The 22,125-nt window shown below is 35.3% G+C and overlaps 1 protein-coding gene across 8 annotated transcripts in view; it reads right to left on the reverse strand.

Moving 5' to 3' along the window:
* The window catches only part of CNTN5 (contactin 5), a 597,686-nt gene that overhangs the window by 172,523 nt on the left and 403,038 nt on the right, over window positions 1-22,125 (reverse strand). For all 8 annotated transcript variants that reach the window (XM_048937197.1, XM_048937242.1, XM_048937259.1 and 5 more), the window contains one exon: window positions 8,658-8,753. In XM_048937197.1, coding sequence (XP_048793154.1) covers window positions 8,658-8,753 — 96 coding nt within the window. The remainder of the gene's footprint in view (window positions 1-8,657; window positions 8,754-22,125) is intronic.

Genomic DNA, 22,125 nt, shown 5'->3' on the forward strand with positions numbered 1-22,125 from the left:
CATTGTCCCATATGTCAGCTTTTAGACAAAAAATTAGCACATTTTTTGAAATAAATATTAATTTTTTTAAGAGGATGGGAATGATTTATGATAAGATTGATTTATGATTGATACTATTGATATATTGATATATATAAGACTGATTTATTATGATATGATTTATGATTGTGATAATATTTGGAAAGGTGCTCTAAAAAAATCCCTATAAAATTACAAGTTTCTTGAGAGAAATTGATGCAGCAACACGTTTATTTTATGTTACTGCTCTTAGAAATATTTCTAAAAAGAAGAATCAAGGCTTCAAAAAAATTTAAATTAGTAATAATTATTCATATGACTATTATACAGATATTGCTCAGAATGTGGTCCATATTCAATTCATAAAAATGCAATTAAAGCCTAGAAACAACACACAGGCAACAGACGGGGAGTATCTCCTTTTTGGCAAACATAGCTAGTTAAAATGCCGCACTATTGAAAATTCTATTATCCACAAAATCTTAAATTTCATATCCTCAAATGCATGCACCGCCTTCAATAAGATTGAGGAAGGAAACACTATAAAGTGCTCCAGGGAAGTCAGCAGGAAAATTACTGGTCATGCATTGAGTAATGAAAAGACCATAGAAGGAAAAAAAAAGCAAAGTTAATTGTGTTTGTTCATTCCATAATGAAAACTACAGGCATAGTCATCAATCAGTTGCACAGATAAAGAATACAGATTGCTGTACTGAGACATGTCAGGGGCCATGAACATTTGCTCCAGTGATAACACACATGGGAATTAGTGTTATTAGACAAGAATGTTTCAAAAGTATTTTATTGAAGGTGATAAAGTAGTGGATGCAAGAGCAAAACATCTCCTAGGATAAAATGTGCCAAAGAGAGAAAATATCCCATTGAATGATTATTAGGACAAGAACATGGAGTTAAAAGGAAAGGATATTGAGGAGCTGGAGCAGGTCCAAAGAAGGGCAACGTGGCTGGTGAAGGGCTTGGAGAATATGCCCTACAAGGAGCAAATAAAGGGCTGTACAGTCTGGGAAAAAGGAGGCTGAGGGGAGACCTTATTGCTCTCTTCCAATATCTGAAAGGTGCTTACAGCAAGAGCGGGGTTGGTCTCACTGATGACAGGTGACAGGACGAGGGGAAATGGCCTCAAGTTGTGCTGGGGAGGTTTAGGTTGGATACCAGGAAAAACTTTTTTACAGAAAGGGTTGTTAAGCTGGAATAGACCCCGCAGGGAGGTGGTTGAGTCACCATCCATGGATGTGTTTTAAAACCGTTTGGACCTGGTACTCAGGGACATGACTTAGCGGAGGGTTGTTAGGGTAGTATGGTTAGGTTGTGCTTGGACTCGATGATCTTTAAGGTGTTTTCCAACCTGAGAAATTCTTTCTATGATTCAGTATGTTACAGTCTTAACATGTTTGGTTTTTTTTTTCCCATTATCAAATAGCAAAGTCTGAACTTTGTTATTACTCAATTAAATTGAAATAAACACAAAAATATAATAAAACCTGAAGGGGTAGTTCAGGTACCCTTCAACTCATGGTAGCTAATTCATTCAGGTGGTAGGAGTGGCTCCTGAAATAATGCTTTTAATTCATTTTGTATTTGCATTATAACAATTTATGTTATGGGCATGTGAAGAACAGAAAGAGAAGTTGTTTCATTTTGTTCTTTTATATGTAACATACTAAATTCATTATACTTTTCTGCCCTTTAAATTTAGCAATCAGTACTTAATACTGTTAGCTGTGGCCTGTTCCTGATTCTCAGATCATGCTCCCAAACTGAATAAAAAATGGGTGAAAAGAAACAAACTATGGCATGCAATTATGAAAGAGATAAAGTTGAGATGTTTGTTTCTTATGTCTTAATATAGGTCTCCTTCCTATGGGCCAACCATTTGATAATTCTAGGACATAGATTTACATTTTTTTTTTTAACATTGATATTTGTTAAGGAAAAATATAGAAAAAAAAACCTGTAGCATTCCTCTTAATCTCACTTCTGCTAGTAGTAGAAGAAACATTAGAGCACTGGGCAGTTCAGCCTTCCCAGGAATTAGTTAGAAGGAGATTACAGTTATGTCCAGTTAATGTGAAATTTTCTGTTTGCCTTCACATGTGTTATTGTACATTTAGTCTCAAAAAACTCTAAATAGAAAATACTGGCTGGGGAATAAGTTCAACTTAGCTCAAAAGATAGTTATGACTGGATGCATGACCCATCCAGGTCTTATTTTGAGAAGACTGACAGTGTTTATATTAGGAATCAGCAACACAGTCCAATTCATCATTCTCAAGGGAGAAGAGAAATGTGACTATTTCGGCTACACACTGGTTCCTCATGGAATTAAAGTACACAGCTTTCTCCTGAGTTGATTTGAAAAGCAAGATGCGAAAAAAAATCATAGAAAAAAACCAACAATGCATATATTGTTTAATACAACAGAACTGTACTGACATAATAAATCACAGTCAGGATGAAATATCACTTGTAGGGACAATTAGAATGGTGAAGAAGCACCCACTGTTGAGGAGAGGGAGATGTAACTACAGAGACCTAAGTTCGTGTAAGTTTCATATGATACAAAGAATTGGATAGATAAACATAAATACTGAAGTTCTTTAATGCTGTGGACTGAAATACCACCAGAATCTCAATCCTGGGACAAAATACATGTCTTTAATATGAACTTGTGGCCTCTGCATAAACAGTTTGAAAGGTTTGAAGTTTACTCACAAAAGCCATCCTAGTGTATCGTAAGATTTATGTATGCCTTCAAATTAGCATTTGATGTAGCATTCATGCAGATATTCCAGTCAACTGCTTGTAAGCAAGATCACGAACATACTGAGGGTAGTCTAACCCAAAGATAAGAAGGTTGTTATCATAAATAATTGCTATGCAAAAGTCTACTTCTAACAATTCTTAGTCATTTAGATTTGCCCCGTTATTTCTGTGTATCATCGATGCAGTATGGGCTTAATGTGGGGAGTTCTGGGAAAAAAACTGCTGCAAGTTTGCGCATAACACCAAGTAGAGTGGTACAGTTCACACAATGAAAGGAAGATATATCATCCAGAGTGACATGGACAAGCTTGAAAAGCAGGCACATATGAAACAAATGAAGTTCAACAAGGCCAACTACAAGGTACTGCACTTGGGTTGGAGCAATCCTGGGTATGTGTACAGGCTGGGAAAACTCACTGAGAACAGTTCCACTGAGAAGGATTTGGGGATTCCGGTGGATGAAAAGCTGGACAGGAGTCAGCAGTGTGCACTTGCAGTCCTGTAGACCAACTGTATTCTGGGCGGCATTAAAAAAGGAGTGGCCAGTAGCAACAAGGAGGTGATTGTCCTCGTCTATTCTGCCCTTCTGAGGCATGGTCTAGAGTACTTCATCCAAGCTCAGGGGCCGCAGCACAAGAAGGACTTTGAGCTGTTGGAATGGGTTCAGTGAGTGGCACAAAGATGACCACAGGGTTGGAGAATCACTCTTACTGAGAAAGACTGAGGGAGATGGGCTTGTTCAGCCTGAAGAAGACTCTGGGGTGACCTCATTGCAGACTTCCAGTGCTTAAAATACAATCAGGATGGAGAGAGACTTTTTGCATGGTCTGATAGTGCTTGGATAAGAAGGAATGTTTTAAACTAAAAGAAGTGAAATTTAGGTTAGATGTTAGGTGGAAATTCTTTATTCAGAGGCTGGTGAGACACATGATCAGTTTGCCCATACAAGTTGTAGGTGCCCCATTGCGGTGTTCAAGGCTAGATTGGATGGGATCCTGGGCAGCCTGATCTAGTGGGTGTCAAGCCTCCCCGTGGTGGGGGTGGGTGGGCTGGAGCGTGAGTTAAGGTCCTTTCCAATGATGATTCAATTATTCTATTATTTATGAAAATTATGAAGGCATAAATGCTAGTGCCTGTATTACAGTTTTAGAATTGGGTAAGATCAAATTTGTCCTCCTGAAAGAGATTAAAAAAAATTCAATTTATCTTCAGTACAGATGTTGTACACTGCCTCCAGACAGCAATGTCTCTTTGAAGTGAAGCAGAAAACGACTACTGACTCTACTTTGCTGACTCACAGAGTGCAGTATATTGACACTACTATAGCAATGGGAAACCTCATTTTCTATTAAGCTGCTACTGAAAGCTTTGAATAAAAGCCTTAAAAAGCTCAACTGAAGGTATTAATTTTGAGGGAAACATGTAAATCTTGATGAAATTTTCCTTTCATTTTTAATCTTTTTGTGGTAAATCTTGTAATTAAGATAATTAAATGACTGAATGAAACCCAATGTTTACATTCTTTAGCGTAGTACAATGAAGAACCATAATCATGTTTATGGAAAAAAAGCAGCAGAAACCTTTTTAAATGGAGATATCAAACAAAGCTTGTTATTTAAGCAGTGGGTAATTAATGAATCTCTCAGTTAACAAATTTACAGCCTAGGAAAATCATTCTGAAGAAAAAGGCAGTAAAGGGTAGAGAAGAAGTAGATGAAATGTTTATGGTGATTTTTTTTTTTTTTTTTTTTTTTTTTTTTTTTTTTTTTAGAGAATGAAATGCTATGTGTATGAATGTCCAAGTTATCCATGTATTTCTCAAGGGACAACTTCAGATTTTGCAACAAAATAAGAATTAACAGAAAATCTTTTCAAGTAGAAAAATTAAAATGATGTAGTATTCCTAGTGAAGTAAGAAGCATATATATGTTGAGGGACATGGTTTAGTAGGAGCTATTGGGAATAGGTGAACGGTTGGACTGGGTGATCTTTTAGGTCTTTTCCAACCTTAGTGATTCTATGATTCTATGATTCTATGATTCTATATAAGTAATAGTCTCAGAGAAGCAGGAGGTGAGAATCTGATGGTTGCTGTTTGTCATAAGAAGTTTGAACAAAATCTTTTTCTTGAATGTATTTTACTACAAAGAATATCTCCAGTAAAACTCCCTCAATTTTTTGATAAGGCATTTCTCAGCAAAGATAATGATAACTTAATAAATACAGCCATTAAAATCAACATATATTTCTCCCTTTAATTCTCTCATTTGAGTGCACACTGGAAATATTCTGAATATATTTGTTGTGTTTTGGGGCTTTCTTTGCATATTTCCTCTGTAAAATATTTGGAGAACAACATAATGAACCAACATGAATAATTTGTACATATCTGTTTTGTAAATACAGTCATATTTTTCCAGAAGAACTGTGTTCTGTAAAAAGAACATGTGAGCACTATTCAATAAAAAAATAATTATTTATCTCTTGTTTGAAAACAGGTAAATAAACCTATATCTCTTTTAATATACTGTTCCAACATTAAGTCTTATTTTTTTATTTTTTTTTTAACCTGCATTTACTATAAGGGCTCAATCTGGAAATTCTTAGGCGTTATAAGTATTGACTTAGAGATTTAAGAATGGGATTCTGTTGAAACATGGATTGATCATGATGCTGTGGAGAATTATTAGATCTGATAAGATATCATGGATTTATCTCTTTGGATAGTAAGTGAAAATTATTCCTAAAGATGCTGGTGAATGTGAATTAATCAATACAGTGGAGCTTGCACTGCTCATCTACAGAAAAATCTCTCTCAAAAGCCTACTCACAACTCATAGTCTTGTAAATGTTAGATGTTCACATGTCACACATGCTTCAAATATTTATTTAACTATTTAACTGTTATTTAATTGTTAACTTTTAGATTATTTTATTGTTCGTGATTTTAGAGGTCAAAATTTCTCAGGGCTGCTTAGGAGAAATAACATTTTGAAAATCAGACCCAGAAACTACAATCCAGAAATTGAATTCTTTAAAAAAATAATAACTGTATTTTAAATGTTCCTTCACGAAAATCCTTGACACTTCTTTCCTCTATAAAAGGAGTTGGAAGTTGGACGAAAGAAGGGAAGTTTCATGTTTCCTACTTAATTTCAGTACTGAGCTCACACATTTCCCCTCTGAAGTTCTATGCTTGTTGAAAAATTTTTCATATACTGATTTTAATCTGACAGTCATCTTTCATTAATGTCTTGTACCTCACTACCAGAGTTTCACTGAATATTATTGAGATGAATGGGATGAGGTTTAACAAGGCCAAGTGTCGGGTTCTGCACTTTGGCCACAACAACCCCAGGCAGCGTTACAGGCTTGGGGATGAGTGGTTGGATGATTGTGAAGAGGAAAGGGACCTCGGGGTGTTGGTTGATGCTTGGCTGAACATGAGCCGACAGTGTGCCCAAGTGGCCAAGAGGGCCAACGGCATCCTGGCCTGCATTAGAAATAGTGTGGCCAGCAGGAGCAGGGAGGTGATCATCCCCCTCTACTCAGCACTGGTGAGGCTGCACCTCGAGTACTGTGTTCAGTTTTGGGCCCCTCACTACAAGAAAGACATTGAGGCCCTGGAGCATGTCCAGAGAAGGGCAACGAAACTGGTGAGGGGTCTGGAGCACAAGTCTTACGAGGAGCGGCTGAGGGAGCTGGGATTGTTCAGTCTGGAGAAGAGGAGGCTCAGGGGAGACCTCATTGCACTCTACAACTTCCTGAAGGGAGGTTGTGGTGCAAAAGGGTCTGGCCTCTTCTCCCAGGCAAATAGTAGGACCCGAGGAAATGGCCAGAAGTTATACCAGAGGAGGTTTAGGTTGGATATTAGGAGAAACTTTTTCTCTCAGAGAGTGGTCAGGCACTGGAATGGCCTGCACAGGGAGGTGGTGGAGTCGCTGTCCCTGGCAGTGTTCAAGAGGCGCCTGGATGAGGAGCTACGAGACCTGATTTAGTAGCTTGTGGCACTGATAGGAATGGGAGGGTGGTTGGACTGGATGATCTTGCAGGTCGTTTCCAACCTTGTGATTCTGATTCTGTGAAGCGTAACATTTTTTTGTAAGGATGATGGAGACTGCTCCCCTCCCCCCCAACTTTCTCAGGTGTCTCCAGGCACTACTGATATTATTTTCTGTCCCATAGCAATACCACAAAAGATTTACTACAGTTCATAATTCATTTTGCAAGAAGGGAGACAGAAGGAAATTGCTTCTGATTCTGCATATTACATGACAAACAAACAAACAAACAAACAAAAAAGGAAGGTCAGGTCCCCTTACCATATTCATGAGCTTGTGCTTGATTTTGTATACCAATGAAATTTTTTAGCTTTCAGTGATTATTCTTCCATTCTATGAACTTCTATCACAACAGAACTATTCCAATAGAGGCTACAAATATTTTTCCAGAAGGAATCTTTTGCTATCATAGTGTACCAATGTTGAAGCAACATAAACTAAAGCCATTGATCATTTTAAGTATAGGATTTTCCAAGCAGAGTTTTGATGGCACTCTGATGAAAATGAAATAGTACAGTTTTTCACAATCAAAGGTAACGTGTCTATTGCAGTAGAACATGGCATTGAAAATCTAGCTAAATTTAAGTTTAGCAGCACATTTTTAGGGAAAATTTAAAAGTATGTTGATGGCATATTAGGTGTATTTTATTAAATGACAGCAGTTAAAAAACATATGACTATTGCACTGTTGTTGCCCATCCATCCTTACACTGCCAGTCAGTTTGAAGAAATGCAATTCAGCTCTTGATTTGGAACATTTTTTTGCCTACAACTTCTTCCCTGTTTATTTTTCTTAATCAAGCTTAAAATCTTGCAGCCAATTGTATCACATGTGGACCATCAAGTCAAATGCAGAAATGGATTGTGAAGGCAACTACAACAAGAAAATGTATTCAGAAGTCAGAAAAGTAGAGAGATGATGAGATAATTACAACTGTTTATCACACTCATCATTATAATAACAATAATCCCACAATAGATATAAACAGAATACATCTCTACAATTGAAATTCAGAGGAGGTATTTTTTCCTACACTTCTGTCTGCAATGTGACTTTTTCTGGAACTCAAATCTGAAGTCAGGAAAAGCCATTCTGTACAGATCTCATTTCCCAAATGGGAAAACAATAAGCTATACTGCACCTAGTTGCTAACATGATATTCTGTCTAGAGCTGTGTCTCTAGGTATTATGTGTTATGTAAATGTGAAAACACATTTAGCTAACCACAGCCTTTTCAAGAGCACCAATCTGAAAAGCAGAAACATGATCTCCTTGCATAACTACAATTAAATTTGGAAATTCATAGTCATTTCATGGGATTTATGATATATCTGGCTGCTAGTAATTATGCTATTGTGTACCGAAAACTAAGCTGTACAGCAAGTGAAAGTAATCAAAACCATGTTTGTACTTCTGAAAAGAGAAGCCAATATGTATTCAAAATCTATATCTCAGCACTGACACTTGGAACAATTTTTGAAGGTTTCCAAACTCTGGGAGAAATATTATGTGTTCTCAAGGCAGCATATTCACCACTATTGGCGTGGAGACAATTGGTACACTGAACTTTTGTAGTGGGAATAAGACATTCTCATAACAGAAATCCTGTTGCTATCCAGTGCAATTTGCAGAATGAGCATTAATTACTCCTTTGGTGCTCCAAAAAGTTAGCAGAACTGTGTATATTTCATCTTCAAGACCCACAGTCAGATACACATATCAACAATGTCAAGCATCCTATAATGAGCGTACTGTAAAGGATCAGTATGCATACAAGCTGCAACCTACTGTACCTGGTGAATGAAGTGGAGGGGAGCACATCAGAACCACTCCTTGACCTTCACGTACAGAGACAGCACTTCTTGTACGACCACTAAAATTCCCCAGATCTATTAAAAGAACACAGCAATTTTAGTTACATACAAAAATTTTAATATTTGTTACTACTGTAACTTATAATTTATTTCTTCTTCATCTAATGAATGATTTAATTATTATTAAGTTATAATAAAAAATAATCTAATGAGTGATTTAATTATTATTACTTTATATTTAGAGAATACTGAGATAGTTAGTCCTGCATAGCTAGACATTTTGTCTGGTAGTACAGCTTGAAATTCAGTGTTTTCTTAGTTAAAAAATCTCTGCTTTTCACTGGTATACCATTTTGATTATATGACTTTATGTAGGTTGGTTTTAAGGTCTACATTTTTCTAAAATAAAACAGATATACCAGCCTTTTTTTTTTTTATTTTTATTTTTTTAACAAACCAATGTTTAGCTTTTATTTTAATGCAAAATTTATGAAGACAATAACCTTTCAAAATGGATTATTGCTGAGTCCTTTTAAAAGCTGTGTGTGTCCTCAAAGATTTTTTTTCAAGGTCAATTTTTCAGGCAAGAAGAATGTCACCAAATTTCCATAAAATGTACTTGCAGCCCTCCTCAAGAAAATGTGATATGAATCTTTTCCATAGGGGTGTCCTAAGGAACACTTTGATTTACTCCTCACATACTGCCAAAGTGCATGAGTGTACACATGAACAAACTTCATGGTTTGTAAAAGATGTACAAAACTAACTGGTGGATCATGGCTTCAACACGTTTTCAGGTTGTGTCCTGAAATCAAACCAAGCAATTTCTCCGTATGTTACAATATTATCATTGCAGTACTTCCTTTGTCAGTATTGGGAGAAAACAAAGAAACAAAACAAGCAAACAAACAAACAAACAACCCCCCCAGTATTTTGCAGTCCTCTGACAATGGAAAAAAGAGGTAACACTACTGAATACCTGGAACCCATACTGTAAGTATGCTATATTCATTCTATAAAGAAAAGAAAAAAAACAATTTGGAAACATTTGATATAGAGAATTTAATAGCTAAGCAAACATAAATACTGTGAATTCAATAGTAAAAATTCGTAGCAGTGAAATGACAGAGTTTCTAAATAGAGAGGGGGACAGAGAAGCGATATTTTATACTTCTTTAAGAAATCCATGAGATTTGTTTTCACACATTAACTTGGTCATTTCTAGTACACCTGAAACCAAATTTGTAAGAAATGTTCTGGTTTAAATTAATCTTAAGGAAAGCATAAAAGCAAAGGAAGGTGAAGGATCATGCGTGTAATTTTCTTGAATTAAAATAATAAGTCTAGGATGGAAGATTCAGATTTAAACAAAAGGGAAATTTTATACACGTGTCCTGTAGCCATATTGGGAAAAAAAAAAAAAAAAAAAAAGTCATTAAAAAAGGAATTTAAAACTATTATTTCTAAAAACTAAAAACTCTTAAAGGTTAATTAAAGAGATGCCATCTGCATCTGCTCAGTATTCTTACTATAACATAAACCTCCAACTCTCTTTAAGGCAGCCCCACATAGAATGAATTTATCCTTCATATTGTGGTGATGTACTTGACTGGTTGGTTAGAGAATGTTGTTTTTGTTTTTTTGTGTTTTTTTTTTTGTTTTTTTTTTTTTTTTTCTTTAATTCTCCAGGGAAGTTCATTTTATAGAGTTATTAGAGTTATTTAACCTTATCACAGAGCTTGTGGCAAAAATAACACTATATCTTTTCAGAGCAGTTCAAGAGGTTTTAGCTACGCATTTTCCATTATCCTTCACACAAACCTAACAAATACACAACATTCACCTCTTTGAAAATATATAGCCAGTCTTCATTGCTAATGTGAAGATCAGTATATATTTCTGGAGATATTTGGCAAACGCAGAATAGCACAATCATTTTTATTGCTAAAAAAAGTGCATTTATTTATTTATTTATTTATTTATTTATTTATTTATTTATATATTTTTAGTGTGTTACTAAAGAATAACCTTTGACACAAGAGCAATCTCCATTGCGGGAGAGAAAAAGTACAGTAACTCCGGAGCTAGTGAAGATGCAAGGCATTAAATCCAGTGTGTTTGGTGGAACATGTTCTGTATGTCCTACTTCGGGTATAACTAGGTCAGTACTGTCCTTGATCTTTGACACAATTTAGAAGATTAGGAAAAAAGCAGTAACACTGATCCAAAACATCTGGCTGGCAGGATGGCTCTCTGCAGAGGCTACTCCTATTCTTCTGAACGGAGCTGAAGTATAAGTTTCTCTCAGCACGTGTGTGTTTGTATGCATTGATGTGTGTTAAGGATAAAAAATGTTCATACTAACAAGAGTATAGAAGACGCAGTAGATCACAAAATACTTCTGCAGAATGTGAAAGGAATAATCAGAAGTAAATGAGAAGATTCTCAAGGAAGTCAAAGGAACAGAAAGTAACAGGAAAGCTGAAAAGAACTAGCAGTCAGATAAACAACTAAGTAAAGAGAGGAAAGGACCAATAGCAAAGGAAATCTAGCAATTCTTTCTTCCAGTTCTTGATTATACATATGTGGATGAGAATAGAAGGATCAGTCACATTAAGTTTAATACTTCAGGTGCTATTTTTCTTTTTTCCTTTTTTCTTTTTTTTTTAGTAAATTGACAGAAGAATTCATATAAAAGCCAAAAGCTGAAACATTTTTAACTCTTGTTATCCTTCCAATTCACTTCAATTATAGTTTCTATGTCTCAGTTGCAGTTCACTGCAAACAGTGAAGAGGCAGGTTTTTGCAGCCCTGACAACAGCCCACTAATGATTGCTACCAAATTAAGATCAGATTAAAAATAAAAAATTGATCTGTGTTTGGTGTTTAGTGCTTGGGAAACACACAAAGAAGCTGTAGAAGGCTTCGTAGTTCATTATCAGTCACTTAAACCAGTTAATGCCTTTTTAAAGTAGAAACTAGACTAATGCAGAGCATTTTTCTCTTCCAGTACAATGGTTTGAGTTTAAACTATTCATGTGCAGTTTATTACAGAGTTTAAAAGGGTATCACACGATAGGTATTAAAATGTTTAAGGGCATATGCTGAAAATACCTAAAATGAATATAAAGTAGGCAATCTTCTTTCTAACAAGGTAAAAATAGCTTTATGCAAAGTAAAATTCAGGCCAAGGACAAACACAAATGTTTTGTTGCCACAGAGTAGCCTTCTTTTCCTTGTGTGTGAGAGGCAGAGCTAAGAAATGAAACTTGAGCTGGAATTGTAGCTCTTTTAAAAAGATAAGATTTACAGAAAACAAATTTGATTAAAAACATGTTTTTTCAAACTTCCAGTACAGCCTATATTAAAAATATTGCTTAATTTTACACCTTAAGCAATAGGAAATATTTGTTCAGTAGCTCATGAGGCTCACACAGGCAACAGAAGAATTAAATGTAGGAATTAAGAAAAAGTGATATCCATGATTCTACAGGGAAGTTTTAGGTTCAATGAAGTAAAGTCAGTGATCATAGAATATTAAGATGGGTAAAGAAATAACTGTATCATTTTGTACTGGCATACACATATTGTCTAGGAATGCTAGTTTATGAAGGAGGAGCTTTGTACTTAGAATCGCTCATTGGACCTTAGCAAGAGTAACTTTTGATACTGAAGATGTTAGATAGAAAAAGTGTTCAAGAAACCTAAGGCAAAAAGATTGCCAACATGACAGAAACATCATCTAACCACATTTTGTGAAAAAAAGAAAAATTTTGAATTTTGAAAAATCACATTATCATATGACATTTAAGTAATCAAATATGAGCAACAGTCAGAAACTTCAGAGTGTATATCATGGTTATTATTTCTGCTGTTATCATTCATTCCCCGAAACCTTTTGACTCCTTCACAAATTATCAGTCTGATAATTTGAAAAAAAAAAAAAAAGCCTTTGTCATCAAATAGGTTAGTGTACGTATACATAGCAAGAGAAAACAGAGAGATAGGGAATATGTATATATTCTAAACATATGCACTTTATTCTGTCTCACTGTATCTGCAGACTTAATGAGGAGTTTCAGGGAAATTTTTTACATAAAATAAGAAGGTAATTAGACAGATGTTTTCAGGGAACAACAACAAAAAAAGATGAAGAGCACAGGAGAAATCTTAAAGACTCCTGCCTGAAAATAAATTAAATGAAAAAAAGAGAAAAAGCAGGATACTTTACTTTTATATGCATTACATAAACTTATTTCAGAACCTGTGATACATAATACAAAATTCCTTTTTTTTTCTTCCTCAGAGGTGATTAAAGAAACTTGGGACAATGATAGTCCATAAGCATATTCTTGGAAGAAAGTAATTTTCTCTCTAACATGCTGCCAGCATAAATTATAATGTACAAACCATCCATTAATTAATCCTGAACTACATTTTCATTAGAAAACACAAAAGAATTGTTAAGGTATATTCTTTTCCTTGACCTTATTGACATTTTCACATTTGTAATTTTTATAAATTATGACTAATTGCAGTAGTAATATCCACTTATTTGTGTATTTATCTACCAGCCTATGCCTAACTGTGTTATTTTTTAATCAGGAAATGTTTTTCTATATCTTCTCCATTTACTATCACATAGAATTTACAAATCCATAAAAGGAGCTTAAAACATGCTAACGTTGTAAAACTGAAGAGCAATAATTGACCGTTCCTCATATTTTCTTCCCCTGTTCATTTGAAGAAGGGCCAATGAAAGAACGGTGCAGTGGTGCTTGGCTATGTACTGGAGTGAATACACTGCAGTAGCAGCAACTTAATCCAACAGACAACCTAAACCTACCTTAAGTAGCAAATGAAAGAAAAGACTTTCAAATACAATAGCTAACAGTTAATAACCAAAATAAACTGCATCAGTAAATGGTTCTGTTTCTAGAGCTGCTGAGCAAATAGACTTGCACTTGAGTAATACATTCACTGTACTACATTGTAAACACTTTGTTTTACATGAGCTTATCTTCTTCCTCAGAAACACACATACACATTTCTATTTGATTGCTTTTTAATACACTTTCCTGGCACAGAGTGGGATGCTAATTTGTCAAAATTCTGTACACAGTATTTATAATTCTACTTTCTTACTTTTTCCTTTGTACTTACAAGTGCTTTTTCCATTTTCTCATTTTCTTTTAGTCTGTTTTTTTTTTTCCCCCAATTAAATTCACTCCACACATTTAATCATATATTGAAAATACTATTTTATTTGTAGCAACTTTCTTTAACTAGATGCCAGCTATCACTTTTTATGAAAGACAAGTTCCTCCTCTCATGGTGCCATAGAGAATTGATTGAGATCAATCTCCTCCTTATAATTTATTTGAAAATCCACAACTTTATAGTAGTAGTCAACAGGCCAGTCAGTCCTTGCCTCCACCCATGGCAAGTTGATGGAACAATTTGTTCTGGATACAGAAAAATTGGAGAAGAAGGTTATCAGGAGTAGTCAACATGGATTCACCAAGGGGAAATCATGGTTGACCAATCTGAAAGCCTTCAATAACGTCATCACTGGCTGTGTAGGTGGGGGGAAAGGAGTTGATGTGGTGTACTTTTTGTATCTACTTCAGCAGGGTGCTTCACACTGTCTCCCACATCTTTGTTATGAAACTTAGAAAATGTGGGTTAGATAAGTGGAGGTGAGGTGAATTGAGAACTGGCTGAATGGCAAAGCTCAGAGAGTTGTTAGTAGCAGCACAGGTTGGATGCCTGTAACTAGCAGTTTTCCCAAGGCATTGCTTCTGGGTCTGATCTTGTTCAACATCTTTAACAGCAACCTGGATGAAGAGGTAGTGTCTAACCAACAAGTCTGATGATGATGATATAACGCTGGGAGGATTGGCTGACATACCAGAAGGCTCTGCTACCATTCAACAAGACCTGGACAGAGTAGAGAGTTGGGCAGGGAAAAAAACGATTACATTTAACAAGAGCAAGTCTTGCACCTGGGAGGAATAACTGCATGTACCAGTACAGGTTAGGGAATGACCTGCAGGAGAGAAGGTCTGCAGAGAAGCACCTGGATGTCCTGGTGGACAACAGGTTGTCCACAAGCAGTTGTCTACCCTTTTGGTCAAGAAGGCCAATGCTATCCTGGGGTGCATTAAAGGGAATGTGGAAGCGGGTCGAGGTAAGTGATCTTCCCCCTCTAGTCTGCCCTGGTGAGGCCACACTTAGACTACTGTGTCCAGTTCTTGGCTCCACAGTTAAAAAAGACAGGGCTCTCCTCGAAGGAGTCCACTGGGGGGCCACAGTTGTTGCTGCTGCGGTGTTTTCTCACCAATACATAGCCACAGCATATCCTGTATGAGGGAAAGAAAACTAACAGTGGATCTGATAAATGTTTGAAAATATCTAAAGGGAAGTGGTAGGCAAATGGATGAGGCCTGGCTCTTCTCAGTGGTGTGTAGAGATAAGAAAAAGAATAATGGGAGAAGAACTTCTTTACAGTGAGGGTGATGGAGCTCTGGAACAGGCTGTCTGGAGTGGTTATGGAATGGAGATATTCAAGACCTGTATGCAGGCCTCCCTGCGCTACCTGTTGTGGGGTACCTACTTTAGCAGGGAAGCTGGACTCAATGATCTCTTGAGGTACCTTCCAACCCCCATGACTCTGTGATTCTGTGATAGGAGGCCGATACATACGATCATTAGTAATCGGAAAAAACACCTTTGTGACCACTGCATATGAACATGATGCGTGGCATTGAGCTAAATTATGTTACAGTGCCAAACATTGATTACAGCCATGAGGGCTTCTCCAAAAGTAATGACTTGTATTATGTTGGACCATGGTGTCAGAGGTAGATGTTGGTAATATGGCAGTAGAGGCTGAACATTCATTAATGTTGTTGCCATGTGGCAAATGGCAGCAGAATGGTGGTCTGACAGAATGGCATCTAGCGTGGAAGCATATATGAAGCAAAGTTTTGAAATTTAAATCCTCCATGTGGAAAAAATTTCTCTCACTGAAATTCATTGTTATTTGCTGAATGTTTCTGTAGATCACACAGTGAATGTGAACACAGTGAGGTGGTAGGTGTTGTGCTTCAGCAGTGTCAATGGAGACACAGAAGACAAGTCATATTCTAGATGGCCATGCACAGTTGCCATACCACAAAATGAAGGGTTTCTTGATCAGTTCAATTGTGTAAATCAGGAGATTATGGTCCAGGAACTGAATATGGAACTGAATATTGGCTTCAATATTCAATTCAATTGGCTTTTGATTCTATGATTCTATGATTCAGTGCATTGGAAATGATGGTAGCAACATTGGAATAGTTTGTACCAGATGGGTCCCATGAATGCTCACAGAGAAACAAAAGAAATGCAATGTGAAAGTTTATCAGGTCTTGTTGAACCAGTACAAAGCTATAGATGATAGTTTAGTGGATCACATCATTATTGGAGACGAGATGGGGTGTCATCACAAATAGTTGTCCATGGAGTGGCAACATGTGAGTTCTCCATCAAAGAAAAAGTTCAAGATGCAGACTTCAGCAAGTAAAGTGGTGTTCACTGTCTTTTGGCATAGGAAAGGGCTGATCTTTTTGAATTTCCTGGAACCATAAACAAAGCATTGTGACACTGACTAAAATGAAGGCTCAAACTTCCAGAGTCTTCCAGAGAAGAAAACAATCTTTTGCAACACGATAATGCCAGGACCCATATCAGTTTGAAGACTGTGGAGCACACTACCAATCTTGGCTGGAATGTCCTACCACACTTACTGTACACTCCAGAACTGGTGCCTTCTGATTTCCATCTGATGGAAAGATAAACTGTGTTGGCAACATTTTCCTAGCAGTGATGCCATCACAGCAGCTGTGAAAGAGTGGGTCATCTCCAGTGGTGCAGATTTTTTTTGAGCATAGCATGTAGGTTCTTGTTCATCACTGGTAAAAAAATCATAGCTAGTGGTGGCAATTATATTGAAAAACAGTGTTTTGTAGCTGAGAATTTGCTCTATAGAGTGGAGTCATTGTGTGCTCCTAATTGTAATTTCTATGGAAATAAACAGGAAGCATTGCTTTCAGAGCAACCTATGTTTTTTCACTTAATGTTATTATTAGATAACATTATGTTTTTACTTCTGTTTGTTATAGGGCAATGGTGTAAACCTTTAGCATCAACGTTCCTTTCTCCTATAAGCTACACATTTAAAAGAAATATATAAAACAGCTAAAATATAAAACTATTATCACCTGGGAAAGCATGAAAGATTTTTCAAGTTCTGAATGTGTGCTATTGATATCATCTCAATTTAAATCCTTGCAACTTCCATAGTTTCTACATTTATCTTGTTTCTTTTATACTACACTGAAAAAATATCACTGCATTTCCACAACTTGTTTCATCTGACCTAGTTTAGGTCTCTAATTTAGGAAGAGATTAATCCTAGTCAAAAACTGATTATTTCTTTTTACTGACTACAAAAAAGACTTAGATCTACAAATTCAGGCAATGATTTATTTTAATTTCATGGATATTTTTATTCAGTGGCATGAATCCAAGGTTCTCTATGAAGAATAAATGCATAAAATGCAAGAAAAGTACTCCATACCAGAGTTCCAACTTTAAAGAACAATATTAGGTGTTTGATAGTGTTTTGGATGTTTTGGCTCTTATTAGTTTTTTTTCTTTGTTTTGTATTGTTTTTGCTTCTGTTTAAGCAATGTTTTGTGTAAAAGAAACTAGAAATTTAGAATTGCATGTTCTATGTGACTGAATTAGGACAAATATCTGAGAATTGAAGTTCGCATTTAACATGATGTCATGACTGTCTAGATTCATGTAACAGCAAGATGCTGGCAGATGCTATGTATATGAGGTATGACATATCAAATTCTCATTTCACAGTGCTGACTTTTCACCAGATTAATGTGTATAAATGCCCCAGTACTTCAGTTCTTGTGTGTCATAAAGAAAAGGTCATATTTTCCAGGAAATTATTTATTTGCTCTTCTCTACAAGTCGTGGTGTCCTATATGACCAACAAGTCAATTGTCTGATCTAATTGTCTGAACACACCTAAAAAGTAAATCATTAAGACCTTGGAGTTAGCTGAATAGGTAAACTGGAAATGAAGGCCTTAGAATCACAAAGAGTTTCATAGTTAGCAGTTGACTGTTACAAATTATTTTAGCCAAGATTTTTAATATGACAGTTTGTATTGGAGATGTCATTCTATTTAACATCAAGGGGAGCTGAGTTATTGCAGTCCGAGCTTAGGATATGAGCAAGTAATTGAACAAGTGAAAATCACAGAAGATAAATAAACTGTCACTGGTCAGCTGAACTATTACAAATACTGTCTATGTACTTAAAACTGTTGAATCAGTAAACTAGAACACATCAATTAAAATCCTTTAAGAAGATGTTTTGATCATTCATGTAATGATTCAATGTGTGGCCAATGAATAACAAATTCGCTTTTCATTTGTCATGTCAAATAGGTTAAACCTTTGTAAAATGTCTCATCATTTCATGAGTGGTTACCTTTCCATGTATCTACTTTATTATTCTAATGTTCTTTTAGACCATTCACTTTTGAATTCAGAAGCTCCTCTGTTCTTGTCTCCTCTACACTTTCTGTTTCTCAAGAAGTCATTTTCTACCTAAGATATCTATATAAAACTGAATAAAGACACAGATGAGTAAGTTGAACTATGCAGATCAGTTAACAGTGTTACCCATGAGTGATCACAGTCTTGAAAATGCACATCAAACAGCAATCCTTCCGTATGTCATTTGACAATTTAAACTCCTTTATCATTTATCACTATTATGATATTGTTAGTTGATCAATAGAAACATAAGTAAATAATTTCTCCTGAACATCAATTAGATGTTCCACACAATACAGATTGATTTCTTTAACAATAATTCTCTTTTTTATTGACTTTTTTAGAGCAAAACAAATTACCACCAAGTATGTCCCTGCTGACTGCTGATTTTGAAACTAAATGCAATCAAATCTAGGAAACCTGTTAACTTGGAAGTTATTAATAATTTGGAAGCATTACCACTACATCAAAGGAGAATCGAAGGAAACCTTCTCCTTTCATATGGGCTTCTGTCCACACAGCGTATGAGAAAATAAAACATTTGTTACACCATACTGACCAAGATTGCACATATATCTAAAAACTGCAGTACGCGAGCCTTTAAAAAAAATAGTCTGGAAAGGCAGGTATTTTGATAAAAGTCAACTTAATTTCCTTACAGAATAGGTCTGGGTGTTCTATCAGAACATATACATTTCTTCAAAAACATTGTGCAGTACCTTAAGTCTTAAAGCCACAACTGGCCACAACTGAAAGTTATATTTATACAAAGTCTTGTCACAAGAGAAGACTGGGATCCATGATACACGTGTTAATTACTGTGGGCCAAATCATCAACTGAGAGGTTTAAAAAATAAATTCCAGTCTCAATAATTTTTAGTTCTGAATGCATAAATACTTCATGTAGGAAAAATTCTGTTAGAGAAATCAAACCTGTTAAGAACTGGCCTTGTAGTAAATTACAATAAAATAAAAAGTCATTCAGAGAGAGTCAGACATGAAAGAGGACATAGAGAAAAATCTTAAAAAGAGGTTGAGCCATTTCAAATATATTTGTGTTCATTTGGTATAACAGCATAAACACATAATAAAATTTTGTCAGCAAAGAATGAAGTAAGTATAGTGGATACACTGTATCATTTCATACACTGAGTACATTTCACCAAAACAAAAGTGGCCATTAGTGAAAAATAATGTCTGGAATTTATACTGAACAAAGAAAGGACAAGTTTGGATCTCATAACTAGAGGTTGTGAAATAAAAAAAATATTGAATTGATTGGTCAAATTTAATACAAAACAATGTAAATAATGAATTGGATATTGAACTCTGAAAGAAAAATCATTAAAAAAATCCACAGAAGAAATGCTTGCAGAACCACAGTTTTTGAAGAAATATTGCCAGATAATCACTGAGTGACTTAGAAACTTAGTAACAAGAAGTAACGTGTCACACTCTGAATATGTGAGTCTTTAATATTTCAGGATGAATATCTTTTCATACCTGCCAGGCTTGACCTAGTTATCATTGCATAATATAAAAGTAGTTTGTTTCTCCTACTGCACTGGAAGTTACAGCTGGTGTTGTTTTTTTTTTTTTTTTTTCTGTCTGAAAATCAAGTCCTTTGAAAACTTCTCTGTCACATAATTATGATGTGTTGTTCTGGTGCAATCATTGTAAAAGAAGATCGGAAAATCTGAAAGGTTTTGCACTAAAAGTTATGAGATTAATTTGAATTACAGAAAACATCTTATGGAGTTAAATGCCTAAAACTAATAAAAATATTGCTAAAGATTAGAAAATGAAAACTTTCCCATCTTTTTTATCAAAGAAAATATCTGAGCTTCTGAATTAATCTGCTTGTGACTCTAGCTGATCCCACAAATAAATATTTAAGTTTACTTATTGGAATGGTCTCCAGTGAGCTTACTCAAATGATTTAAATGGAGGCATAAATCTCTGTATGCTTTGGAATATGATTGCTCAATATATATCTTATTCATTATTTGTTTATACAAAATGATAACAAATTAAGAGATACTCTTAAAAAAAAAAAGATTAAAAAAAAAAGATTAAGAAGAAATAATATTGAAAACAGTGATGTATGGAAAATAATATGAAAATGATTCAAGATTAATGACAGATGAAATATCATTGGAAAGACTGATGTTTAAGGAGATGGTACCTAAACATTTGAGGAAAAATGCATGCATGTTGTAAATGTATCTTAATATAAACTGTTTTGCTTACTACACTATAAACCACATTACGGGTTTCACATTCCGAAGAGATGAAATGGGATTTTTATCAGTGTAATTGCAAATTATTGACACGAACAATTACTGTGGAACCATACATTCATTTTTGTCCAACTCAATTACTACTATATATTATATGTTTCCTGTTAACAACACAAGCATGGATTTTAGGATTAAACTCATTCTAAGTAAAGCATCATGTTAGAATATTTATGTTTACTGATTCAGCCACAGTTATGTCATAAATGGTTATGATTTAAAAATGTGAATCAAATGAAAGCAAAATTAAAATGAATAGTACTATGACTAAGTAATGGTAGCTAGTCAATGTGGAGCTTATCATATGATTCTACTTTGATGTAGCAGAAAACAATGCAAAGAAATAGACACTTTAAAAGCCTGATTCATCTGACCTATGTCAACATGACACAAATGAATTGTGTTCTAGGAGTTCAATAGACTAAGTGGGGAATTTAATCAATTATTTCAGATTCAGCTGCCTATACATTTAGATATCTGACAATAAAGGAAAATGAATAAAGTGAATTATATTTCCTTGATCTCCAGATTGCTTTCTAATTGTCTCAATATCTACCATGCTCTGACATAACTACATAGAGGCTGACAGAAGTTAATTTAAAATCCTTTAATTATGTCTGACATTCATTAGTAAAAGATGAATAAATAGTTTTTACCTCTTCTCAGTTCAGCACTGATCTTATTTTTCAAATGATACACAGGAAATCTGGATATAATATTTTTCCAAATATATTCAAATTAAAGGCAAAATTCAAACTTTAACCTTCTGTAGACTTTTTTACTGAAAACTGTGGAATTAATGTATTGTACGATAATGTTCCCAAAGCACAAAGTAGATAGGTTTAAATTTAGAGACCCAAAATCCTGATTCTGGATCACAGAATCGCAGAATAGTTAAGGTTTGAAGGAAGCTCTAGGGGCCATCTGGTCCAACCCCTTCTCAAGCAGGGACACCCAAAGCAGGGTGTTCAGGATCACGTTCCACTGGCTTTTGAAGATCTCCAAGGAGGAGATTTCACAGCCTTTCTGGGCAATCTGTGCAAGTATTTTGTAATCTACACAGCACAGAATTGATTTGTGATGTTCAGAGGGAACCTGTGTTTATAATCAAACTAAAAAAATAGCAGCTGCTAATATATATACCTATCATAAATGAACATGAAGTCCACTGTATGTGCAAGGATCTCATTTGTGTTTAATTATTTCACTTAATCCAACAGTCTTGCTATTCAATTCGTGAAGATCCCATTGCAATATTTTTTATATTCCTGATGCCTTGTTAGGTAGCATTAAATCTATGTTACTTTGAATATTGTTCAGTCTGGAGAAGAGGAATCTCAGGGGAGACCTCATTGCTCTCTATAACTACCTGAAGGGAGGTTGTAGCAAGCTGGGGGTCAGCCTATTCTCTCGTGTAGCTGGTGATAGGAGTAGAAGGAATGGCTTCAAGCTGCACCAGGGGAGATTCAGGCTGAATGCTAGGAACTACTACTTCTCTGAAAGAGTGATCAGGCAGTGGAA

This window comes from Lagopus muta, chromosome 1 (genome assembly GCF_023343835.1).
Source record: "Lagopus muta isolate bLagMut1 chromosome 1, bLagMut1 primary, whole genome shotgun sequence".
Lineage (NCBI taxonomy): Eukaryota > Metazoa > Chordata > Aves > Galliformes > Phasianidae > Lagopus > Lagopus muta.